General features: G+C 31.8%; 1 protein-coding gene across 2 annotated transcripts; it reads left to right on the forward strand.

The window, feature by feature from the left end:
• The first annotated feature begins 5371 nt into the window (after positions 1-5371).
• On the forward strand, positions 5372-11307 carry LOC110650985 (tyrosine-protein phosphatase DSP1). Of its 2 annotated transcripts, XM_058129206.1 has the most exons (6): positions 5424-5855; positions 6009-6102; positions 10465-10522; positions 10629-10672; positions 10775-10890; positions 10996-11307. In XM_058129206.1, the coding sequence occupies exons 1-6, from the start codon at positions 5605-5607 to the stop codon at positions 11009-11011; spliced, it is 579 nt and encodes a 192-aa protein (XP_057985189.1). In that variant the 5' UTR covers positions 5424-5604; the 3' UTR covers positions 11012-11307. The 2 variants fall into 2 exon arrangements, with proteins under 2 accessions (XP_021661846.2, XP_057985189.1); XM_021806154.2 differs by having other exon boundaries at positions 5372-5855; positions 10775-11307.
• Positions 11308-12117: the final 810 nt, after the last annotated feature.

Raw genomic sequence — 12117 nt, forward strand, 5'->3', positions numbered from 1 at the left:
AGAGAAATTTCGGGTTTTTCAAGCTTTTGGGTCAGATCTAGGACAATCCGACCATTGGATTGACGATCCGAGACCACCTATGGACTGAGGGAGAGGAGAGAAATATGATGGTATGATCAGATCCGGCAGATGTCGACGGCTACCGTGCGCGGTGGTTCCGGCGATGGCTCCGACGAGCTTTGGAGATGATTCAACTTCCAGAGGCTTCCTTATAAATTTTTATAATTTTTGAGACACAGATAAGATTCGGGTAAGATTATTTTCGTTATTTCTCTGTCTGTGGAGCATAAATGCAGTGTTTCTTAAACAGGAAAAAATTGGAGAAAAATTTTAAGAAAAATATAGGATAAAAGTAAAATTATTTGGAGATATTCTATGGTATTTGTTGAATTTTTGAGTGATTGTAGAATATTTTTGAAAAATATAGATGAATTTTAGTTAGATTTTTAGCATATGGGCATATAAGATTATTTGAAATTATGATATTTAAATTTTATATGATTGGTTGAAGCTTGAGGATGGAGGTTTAAATATGTAAATATTGAATTGTGTTGAATTAATAATATATTAGCTGTTGGAAACTTATGGAATTGAGTAATATTCTTGAATAAAATATTCATGAGTGATTAGAAAATTACAATTACTTTTGCGATAGCTTTATAACTTTATTAAGGACCGCAAAGCGAAATTTTAGAATTTTTAGAGCTTATTTGAGTGGATTTTTACAAAATATCAATTATAGGGACTAAAACGTAATTTTTAATATTTTGAATATTGCTTAATTTGGAGGGCCCAGGAGGGGCCATATAATGATGATGAGATATAGGTTGAGTTTAGAAGTGCTATTTGAACCATTTTTGGCCGGTTGGGTAGGTCCCAAGTATAAGGGAAACTCTACCGAATTTTCGGCATGAATTAGGCTGCCTGTTGTCTCTTTAAAGTTTTATTTTGACTTAGTACTAATAAATTTATAATATAATTATTTAGGTGATTGATGTCAACTATTTTTCTCTATCCAGCAGCCACAATAGTCATCGGTGTACTGTGAGTAAAATATTAATTTTAATTATAATTTCGATATTATTATATGTTCAAGCATGTCCATGCATTACTTATAAATATGTATCTATGTAGTTAAATACTAGGCACGTTTTATATTGCATTCATAATTGATGAAGTGCCATAGATATTATTTGTGGTAATTTTGATCAGTGTGTGTGCGTTGGCGTGCGTGTAGTATGGTATTGGATATAGACAGGACAGGTAGACATTGCTTGAGAGACACTCGTTGGGACCCAGTCTTTTATGGATAAGTCAGAGTAGACACGGCTTGAGAGACACTCGCTGGGACCCCGCATTTGGTTTATTAAGTGAAAGTCCGGCTTGAGAGATACTCGCTGGCAGAGGTTGGATTAAGAGGGCTGTATAGGGGATCAGCTCCCATATATGTACTGTCTGAACATTACTGGGTGTGTGAGTGCTCCAAATTACCTTTTTGCTCTTATGATGTGAATTGTATGAAAATTATGATGATGTTGCATTTCATTCCACATGGTGCATTAGCTTTAGATAGCTATAGAAATTGTACTTAAAATTGGTATTTTACTCTTTGAGTCGAACGCTCACTCCCGTTCACCTATTTTTCCAGGCTACAGGAGGAGTTCTTTTACAGAGCAACCTGCATTCTTCCTTTGAGGTTTAACGTCGGTTATTTAATTATTTTTATTATTTTTTCTAAATTTGAAATCTAGAACTCCGTATGTGTTAGCAGTAGTATAGACCCTATTAGGAATTGTGTTAATTTAAATTCTTGAGGTTATTAAATAAATATTTGTATGATACTTAAATAATTTGTAAATGATGTAACCGGGTTGAGTTGGGCTTTTCTAATTTGAGTTTCTGATAATTATTAGGTTAAGTTGGCCCAGAATAAAATTATAATATTTAAATTTAAATTATTTTTATATGCATGTTGGGCCTAAATTATGGGACTGGTTATGGATTTGAAAACAAGAAGGCTTATTACGGGCCTCAGGGACTTTATGCCGGCCTAAGTTCTAGTGCTGGTCCAGGCCATAGGTTGAGTTGTAATAATTAAATATACATATATAAATATATACAATTATATTAAAAGTATATAATGCATATATATATATATATATATATATATATATATATATATATATATATATATATATAAATTCAGTTCTCGGTTCAATATGATTTCGGTTTAGTTTTAGTATAGTTATTAGTGAAAAATCAAAACTAAATAAAAATATCAAAATAACTTTAAGTTAGTATAATTTTTGTCATTCTCTTTGTGCCTTTCTCTCTCCCTCCTCATCTCTTTTGCTCAAAGTATCCCTTTCTCTCTCTCTCTCTCTCTCTCTCTCTCTCTCTCTCTCTCTCTCTCTCTCTATGTCTATCTCATCAAAAAATCTCTATTTACTCCCTCCCTATCAATCTCACTAATAATCTCTTTATTTTTATTTTTATAAATTTAATCTAAATTTATCAAGTAAATAATATATTTTTTATTATTAAATTAAATAAAATTAGGTCATATTATAAATATTAGATATTGTTAAAAGAAAACATATCTAATTTAAATCGTATGATATTATTTTTTATAATTTAGCCCAAAGGAAAATATGCATTCAACTTCTCATTGATAAAAAAAGTACGATGGATTTGGATTTTCCCAAGAAAGTGACAACAAAAAGTACGTGGCGCAGGGGCTTCGCATCCACTCTCGCACTTCCCTCCGAAGCACAATCCCATCACTCCCTTCTCTCCCCGCATATTCTTCAGAATGTTCCCTCCCGTCCCTTTATTCCCCTCTTTATTTTATACAACAAATAATAATAATAATAATATTCAACAGTTGTAGTGTTGTTTTGGTGTTGCTCAATTCACCGTGCAACCGCCAGCACCACTGGTTGATTGATCCTATGTTGAATCTTAATCATAGATGGCAGTATTTTTTATATAAAAATACTATAATTTTTATATATTAAAAATAATTTCAAATAGTTTTAAAAAATAATAAAATATTTAATTTTACTAGAATTATTTATTAGAGAAATTTAATTTAATTTATTTTAATTTTTTTATCTAAAAGAGTTTAAAAATTTTAATTTAAACTCAATTTAATTTAAAAATTAAAATTTATAGATTAATTTTTTTTATTCCTTAATTTAAATAAAAAATTAAGAAGTTAAATTTCTCAATTTTGAGACTAAATGAAAAAAGAATCAATTTTTTAATTTTTTTAATTTTTGAGTTAAATTAAAATTATATTAAAAATTATGGATTAAATTGAATAAAAAATTAAAAATAGTTAAATTGAACTTTCCCATAAATTTTAAGAGAAAGAAAATTTACAGATGAGACAAAATTTAATAAATTTAAAATCAATTGTTGAAAGTTAGTTTAATCGAATCGAATTGAAGCCTTTGTCATTATGAGATGACTAAATTATTATTTAGTTTATATATTTTAATGAAATTAATTATTTTATTTTAAAAATATATTATTTAATTTATATTTTTTTACTTTCATTAGATTATTTAATCCTTTCATTAATTTTTTCATTGATTATTACTAATTAACTATTTAATCTTTCTAATTTAATAAAATTAATGTATTAATCCTTTTATTTTAGAAAAAAAAATATATTATTTAATTATTATAATTTAATTTTATTAACTATTATAATTATTTTTTATACCTAATCTACCTTAATTCTATCTCCTTATTTATCTTCCACCTTACTTTATTTCTTTCTTTCTATATTTGTTCTCCTCTGCACTTATACCTTTCTTCTCTTATTTTCTCTTTGTTTTTATTTTTTAATAAAAAATGATACTTATTATCTTCATAAAAAATTAATTAATTTCTCTAAATTTTTATATAATAAAAAAATAATTTTTTAGTGAAGAAAATATAAAAATAATATAAAAAATTAGATAAAAATACTTAAACAATTTAAAAAATTTTAAATTTAGATTTAGTCTCTATTAGGGGTGAGCAATCGGTTCAAACCGAACCGAACCGAATCGAACCGAATTAAATTATCAAAATCGAACCGCCAATTTTAGAAACCGAACCGAACCGAAATTAGTGAAAAACTGAATCAAACCGAACCGCTTTAATTCGGTTCGGTTCGGTTTAAACCGATCAGTTTGATTTTTGATTGATTTTTTAATTTAGACTTGATTTTCAAGTTATTTAGTCTAATTTTAACTTTGGTTTGAACCTAATAACCATTAATCAATGAAATTAAATAATTAATATATATAAAATTAAATATAATTCATAAATTTTCCATAAAAATAAATTAATTCAAAAATCAATTCGGTTCGATTTAGTTCGATTTGACTATATAAATCACTATTCGGTTCGGTTCGGTTTTTTCTCTTCAAAATCGAACCGAACCAAAATAACCGAAATTTTTATAAATTAAAACCGAACCGAACCGATTAATTTTTAAAACCGAACCGATTGAACCGAATTGAATCGGTTCGGTTTGATTTTTCGATTTGAACCGTATTGTGCTCAGCCCTAGTCTCTATATATCACAATTTCCTTTTTTATTTAAAAATATATTTTTTAAATTATAATAATTAACTAATTAATTTTATAAAAATAAATAAACTAAATAATAATATTTTTCAAAATATATAAAGTCATTAATTAATTTTTTTAAATTAAAAATATTAAATAATAATTTGATTAATGTTAAGAATTTTAATAAAATACGGCGATTAAAAAATTATTTTGCCCTCATGAGATCTACTCGCAGGATATTTTTACGTTGTCCGAGTGTGCATAGTATGTGTATGGTAAGGTGAGTACAATAGAATTCCCCTTCTTCGAATTGCGGAAGAGCCCCACACGCTCGTTTGAGGCGATTGGGAGCACGCTTTGTTAAAACGTGCGAAAATGAAATAGTCTTCCTGCAGATTATCTTACTGCGATAATATCCAGCTGTAAATAGAAAAAAAATATAAAACTTTAATGTCTAAATATTTTTATATTATTAATAAATATCAAATAATTAAATTTATTTAAAATATAATTTTGAAAATAAATAATTTTTTTAAATGTTTTATCAAAGAAGGCAGCATCACGGTTTGTTCACGGCACGCATAAAAACTCGCGTGTGTGACTGGTTCCCAAGTTCGTACTGAGTTTTCTTTTTGTCTCCCCTTATTTTAATTAAATTTCTTTGTTTTTCTTTTAAATATTTCTACAAGTCATCAACTTTCCCATTCTCCACTCTGACACTCCAATCCTAAAGAGCTCCATTTTTTTTTTTTTTAAATTAAATTTTTTAAAATTAATAATTAAAAAAGTCCAAATACACATGCAAACTCGCAGCCAGTCCGCTGTATTCCACGCCGTCTACACCCTCCAAAATGCGTCTATAAATAGGGATGGCCACGACCAGTCTACCACATAAGTAACCACCGGCGCCACCGGGTTTTAAGAGCCCCACACTTTTTCTTTCCATTAACTGTCAAATAGTTAAAAGCCGCCGTACCTAGCAGAACATCCCTCGTGATTCCCAACTGCTTTTTCTCTCTCTAGAAAATCTTTCTCATGACACTTGACCACAAAACCACCGCCAACTCCGAAGGTGAGGTGTGCAAGACCATCGAAGTGGTCCTTGTTGACCGCCGCGATCTCTCTCCGCCGTCTCCTGCCGTCTTAACATCTCCGGTCGTCGGAGATGACCTCACCTTTATTCCACCTTTAAACTTCGCCATGGTTGATAATGGCATCTTCAGGTCCGGTTTTCCTGACTCTGCTAACTTCTCCTTCCTACAGACGCTTGGACTTCGCTCCATCATGTAAGCCATTTTTTATGTTGTTATTGTTTTTATTATTATTTTTTTCCTACTTCAGCTGTACTTCATTCATGCATCTGTATTAAGCATATGTAGATGTTAGTACGGATTATGCAGATTGATGAATTTTAGGTTTTTTTGGTTGCGGTGGTGTAGATGTCTGTGCCCTGAGCCGTATCCGGAGCCGAACACGGATTTTCTTAAGGCCAATGGGATTAAGCTTTTTCAGTTCGGGATCGAAGGTTATAAGGTGAGCTAGCTAACATATCTTCTTGCTAAATTGTCGTTTTGAGCTAGCTACTTCCTCGTTTGTTTATTGGGTTTGAATCTGAAAGTAGCAGTGGCTTTTGAGTTCACGTAATGAGCTCATCTCAATTATTTGTTAATGAATTATCAAAAGGAAAATTGATTGTGGAAAATTTTAGCTCTTCTTAGGTCTTAGGAGCTAGGAGCTAAATAATTTTATTATTATTTTTTTAATATCTGGAATTTTAAGTTTTTATTGATTCTCAGGAATGCCTATTTGATTTATTGCGGGGGCCATAGAATTTGTTAAACAAATGTTTTGACGATGTCATGTGCATTATTGTTATTTTAAAATTTTCATATTCAAGTGTTTGCATTCTTCAATAGTCATCAGTGCTCTTCAATGAAGGCTTAAGATTTTTATTATCCTACCCTACCTTGTTCTTTCGCTCTTTTTTCCCCCTTCTTTTTCGTTGTGGGTTTTGCTGCTAATGCTTGCTTCTTTTGTGCACCTCAGTTTGTCATTTGCGGTTTCATTTATTAATTTCTTTTTTCTCACATTTTTCTTTCTTTGATGAATGGGTAATCATCTCTACATATCTCAGAAAGAGCACCATATATTAAACATTCCTAATTAGAAACCATGGTAGTGGACAAAAGGAAAAAGAAAAAAAATTAGAAATCATCGCAGACAGAATTCTTTCGAGACGGCTGACATGTGAACTCTTTTTTTCCTCAATGATGTATTTCATTTGAGTTCGTGATGACTGTATTGTCTAATTTAACAACAGGCACTCTAAATGCGGTGGATACCCATTGGTAAATTGCATGGGATACTATCAGCGGCTTTTCTTGTTTTCTGATCTTCTTGTACTTTCTTGTTGATTATAGCACTTTCTGTTTATTTATTTGTCTTGATATTTGAAATTTAAACTTTCGAAAATTCTTATGTTTTCCTTTTTTTTATTTTTATTTTTTTGAAACCAGTGTTTAGTTGTTAATAAAATTGCCAAAACTCCCTTCTTGTTCGGGACACTAGTTAACTTGTCAATGTACTTGTAAAAATATTGAAACTTTCCATTAACTCATTTAGGCACTTGCTTGTGATTGATTTCTTGCAATTCGAATGTCCTAACAGTGTTTTTCTTTTCCTTTCTTTTCTTTTCATTTCTTTTGTTTTTCTGCAATTTTGTGAGATGAAAATTGTTATTAGTGAGATCTTTAGCAGCTACTTCTAGAAAACCTTAACTTTATTATTAGGCTAAGGCACAAGTTAGTCTCCTGACAATCTAGGAATTTAAGATTAAGACAAATGAAAATGAGAAAGTACTTACATTTAGGATTCAGAAGTGCACATATTCTCTTGATGCAGAAAACAAAATCATGACAACTGTCTTGGAACATATTTGAATTGGTTAAAACAAAACCATTTGCAGAACTGTATCTAGCTAGATCTAGGTTTATTGTTATGATGCTTTTGCTCATATCTCCTCCTCTGCATAAATATACAAAGTCCTTTCTGTCAACTGTTGGCCTTATTTAACTCTTGACTAGATCTGTAAGTTTGTTTGCTATAGATTATAGTTTGTGTCTACCTGAACTAGATGCATTAAGAAATGACTGTCTATATATTATGTCTTTTATCCCTTTTCTGGTAAAGAGACTGACCATATCATTAGTTAATAGGAAATTATGTCATCCAACTTCTTTCACCTTTCATATTAAACGGTTCCTGAGTAATGTCATCTTGCATCCAGATATGAAAATTAAATGCATGATCTCGTATTTTTTTAATGCTAAATAAGGGTGCTTAGATTAATTTCTCTAGTTGAAATGACTAGATGTATTGAATTGAGTTAATGGGTTTGTCTATAACACTAGCCTAGCCAAGTCATTAAATGAGAGAACTTTCATGTCAACATAACTGTGTATCCTGGTAGTTCATTTCTGATAGTTTTGCAGTTCTAGCTTGAATGAAACTTAACTATTGAACTTCCATATAGATTAGTGTGGCTTTATCATGACTTCATATGGAAAATTTGGAAAATATGTTGTTTACTTGTGAAGTATGTGATTTTGGAAAATATATGCTTAATATTTGTACTCATTTACTAAATCATGCAGGGTCCTCTATGTGTAAAAGATATGTGTTTATGAAATGAAAAGTTGTAAAATTGTTCTGCATTATGTTTTTCCTAACACACTCATATTGTATGCACTATTAAGTGCATTAGTCATTCGGATTCAGGATTCTATTGTACATTTAGTTTGGTTGCCTCATTTCAACTGCTGTTTATGTGCCTTTTCATTCCATTTGCTATTTAAATTGTCATTTATGAGATTTATAGCTTATGTGGCTATTAATGAAACTTGACTGCTCACTGTGATTTTATCATCTGCTTTGTCTTCAAGCCTTCTGGTGGTCTCTTTTTTTTTCTTCATCACACTTCCAGTATGAGTTCCTGTCACAGTTTCATAACTTTGCATCCATTACTCTCTCGTGTTTCTTTTTCTGTGTTTTGTTTTTATTAATTTTAACTTTGCACTATTAATTTTAATTTTAATTTTAACTTTGGCTCCAGTTAGACAAGTCGAGCACATTAGGTTAGAGGATAGAAAGAAAAAAAGGGGTAGACCTAAATTGACTTGGAGGAGACTAATAAAAGCATTACACATTTCTGAGGATTTAACCCAAAATCGTTTAGAGTGGAGAAAGCGAATCCATATAGCCGATCCCAAATTTTTAGGATAAAGGCTTAGTTGAGTTGAGTTAACTTTGCACTTCTCATGTCATGCTTAGGTGGAAATTCGAGTGCTAACATGAAGTTTGCTAATTTTTTTCTTCCCTGGTTGGTATACCTTATGTGCCAAGGACATCTCTTAGCTTTAACTTGCATTTTTAAGCTATTACCCAATCACAAAGCAAAGTTCAACTCTAGGGGGAGTTTTCATCTTCAATATTTTGCCTGCAGTGAGTCAGTGACTGCTTTTTAGTGCTCAAGTCTGCCAGTCAAACTCTCAGCAATTATCATAGATACATTGTCAATATCTAACCAATATGTAAGGAAAAATGTCATTCTTTGTACCGTTGCTTTCCATGATGGTAATGAGTGCTATACACTGTAATCATATAGTTGCAGGAGAATAGGAAGAATGCTATTATGGACTTCGGAGAATCACACTCCAAAAGCTAGTTATTCAGGTAGGAGAACCCAAGTCCATTTAAACCCCATATTGAAATCTCATACTTTCAATTTGCACTTCCAAGTCCCTTAACTTGCCCAACTAGAATCATAAAATTCCCTTGCAGATGCACACCCAATGTCCTTGGCAGCTCTTACTGCTACTGACACTGGCTGGGTTCGAGATATTTTTTTCATGAGGCTACTGTTAATTTTAATCTCGCTTGTAGGGTACCCCCTTCTGAGTTTGACAAAGCTGCCAGTGATTTTAATCTGGCCTGCTGGGTACCCATTTTCAAGTCTCTGGCTGTGCACAGGCACTGATCAACTTTGGTATCAATTGTTATAGACTTACTATAGCCACACTCCAAACGCTAGCTATTGAGGTGGGAGAGTGCAAGTCTATTTGAACTGCACATTGAAATCTCATACTTTCTATTTGGGATTCCAAGTCCCATACATTGTCCAACTAGGATCATAACAAATGTCCACACCACTAGTGGTTAATAACAATAAATTATAACCCAGTGGACAGATGAGTGAGTATTGCTTAAGATCTGGTATTACTTGAGGCAACTTTCAACTTTGTAAAAAGTTTGTCTTATGAAAAAACAAGAATGCACTGGATAATTTTGGCTAAATTGATGTAACACAATTGTGCCAGCAGATATCTTGGAGAGGGGCAGAAAGTATTCAGAAGACAGCTGGAGATGGTGTAGTAAGCCTAAGAATTGACTTAGCCAATAATAATTGTAGCATTACTTATTATTAGCATGAATATACTGCTGTGCATGTGAAGTAGACAGTTGGAGATTGAGTAAGCATAGGGCTAAGCCAAGCTGAGATTTATTAATATCAGCATAAATATGCTATTGAGCTGGCTAATATGGAACCAAAAAACAATCACAAGGTTTGTGTTGGTCATATAGTTGGCTGAATAATATAGAGACAATAAGTTGAGGGCTGATGGGAGCATGAGTTTTGATGAGATAACTCTGCATCATCTGCATGTTTGTTTCCAATATGTAATTCTTGAAGATATTGTTTGATAGTTATGGTTTCTATTTCTTAATTATTTTGAGAGTAAAATATTAATAGGTAAAGGTCTTTATTGTTAACGTTTTGATTTTAATGATCTTTGGAAAAATTTCCTTTGTTGCCAACTGATAATTTTAATTATCCAGGAGCCTTTTGTAAACATTCCAGAGGACACAATTCGCGAAGCATTAAAAGTTGTCCTTGGTAATACGAGTGCTTAAGATTGGGTTACTCTATTATAGCTCGTTTAATTTGTTCTATTGTGAGGTAATTGCATATATGTACTCATTCTTAATTGTTTCTAATGTAGATATGAGGAATCACCCAGTTTTGATACATTGTAAACGAGGGAAGGTATGTGCGTCATTGGTTTCCTAGAGTTTAATACCTAATTGGTTGATTCTAAATTCAACACTTCCCAAGTTAAAAATTGGTATTTGCCTTTGTTTTCTCCAGCACCGAACTGGTTGTGTTGTGGGTTGCTTTAGAAAATTGCAAAGGTGGTGCCTATCATCCATCTTCGACGAGTACCAGAGGTTTGCAGCTGCCAAGGCTAGGGTTTCAGATCAAAGGTTCATGGAGTTATTTGATGTTTCTACCTTAAAGCATAGCCCAATGTCATTTTCATGTTCCAAGCGATAAACACGGACTAAATGGCTTTTGGTTTTCTTTGTTAGAGGAAGGGAATCCTAAAGTACTGCTTCAGAATAAAATAGGAAAAGGTGATGAGTTCCTGGATTGCATTACTACTGCGGCAAAAAGGAATAATTCTTTTTTCCTTCTTGAGGGTAATAGGGAGCATATAAATTGGCATGTTCAACGCATGCAACAACTCGTGCTGTAGATTAATCCTGATTTCTTCTTTGAAATTTATAGTTAGTTGTTTCAAGCATGTAGCTGCTCTGGCCAGTGATTATGAGTTTTGGCATAGCGGCTGCAAAGGCTTATTGTAGTCATGAATCATATAAATAAAAGAATTCTTGAAGCAATCACCTTCCATGAAATACTATGTGGATGAATGTAGACGATTAACTTGTGGGAACTTTATGAAGGGCGTGTGTTTCAGGTATTCTTTGGGAGGAAGTAATAGTCTCTGTAAAACTAATGTATTCACTGCATCTGAGTTGTTGATAAATCGCGTTAGAGGTTGCAGTTTTCTTTATAATTTTTATTTTTTTTTAATTAAAATAATTGAATTTTTTTTACTTATTATTTTTAAAAATATGAGAACTAATAAAAAAAAAATAATTTAAATTTTTGCAGATTTTTAGTAAATGAGAGAGAGAGAGAGAGAGAGAGAGAGAGAGAGAGATAGAGAGAGAGCTCTCATATTATTAACTAAGAAAATGGATCGAGGGATGATATGTTATTTTTGAAGATCATTAGAAAGTTATTTGACATCATTGTAGGTGCACCGAAAAGCCACTGAAGATAATGAAAGTGAAACCAATCCTACCTGAGATTGAAGACAAAGGCAAGTGTTCTTCATAACACATTTCAATGATTATCTGTAATTAATATTTTGTCGGCAGCCAAAACTTTTATGTCAAACGATATGATCATTTATATTTGTGCTTTAAATTAAAAAAAAAAATACATAAAAGTGAAATTTAAATATCTTTTCATTTCAAATGGAGTTCATTGCCATATATCTATAACTCTCCTTTAATCTCCTCTTCGCGTTTGAAGTTTGCTAGAATCAACTTTTATCTGCTGCTTTAGAAGTGTCCACTTTTTCAGCCTCTCTTCCGCTGTTCTTACTGTGCAATTTGGTTGCTATCAAAAGCTTGTATGAGGGA

The sequence above is a fragment of the Hevea brasiliensis genome, chromosome 10, assembly GCF_030052815.1.
Source record: "Hevea brasiliensis isolate MT/VB/25A 57/8 chromosome 10, ASM3005281v1, whole genome shotgun sequence".
Lineage (NCBI taxonomy): Eukaryota > Viridiplantae > Streptophyta > Magnoliopsida > Malpighiales > Euphorbiaceae > Hevea > Hevea brasiliensis.

Bases quoted from the DNA above. Each gene is read 5' to 3' on its own strand.
- LOC110650985 (XM_021806154.2), top strand. From the start codon at position 5,605: ATGACACTTGACCACAAAACCACCGCCAACTCCGAAGGTGAGGTGTGC. The intron at 5,856-6,008 runs GTAAGCCATTTT...GCGGTGGTGTAG, and splicing joins CTTGGACTTCGCTCCATCAT to ATGTCTGTGCCCTGAGCCGT. The intron at 6,103-10,464 runs GTGAGCTAGCTA...TTAATTATCCAG, and splicing joins TCGGGATCGAAGGTTATAAG to GAGCCTTTTGTAAACATTCC.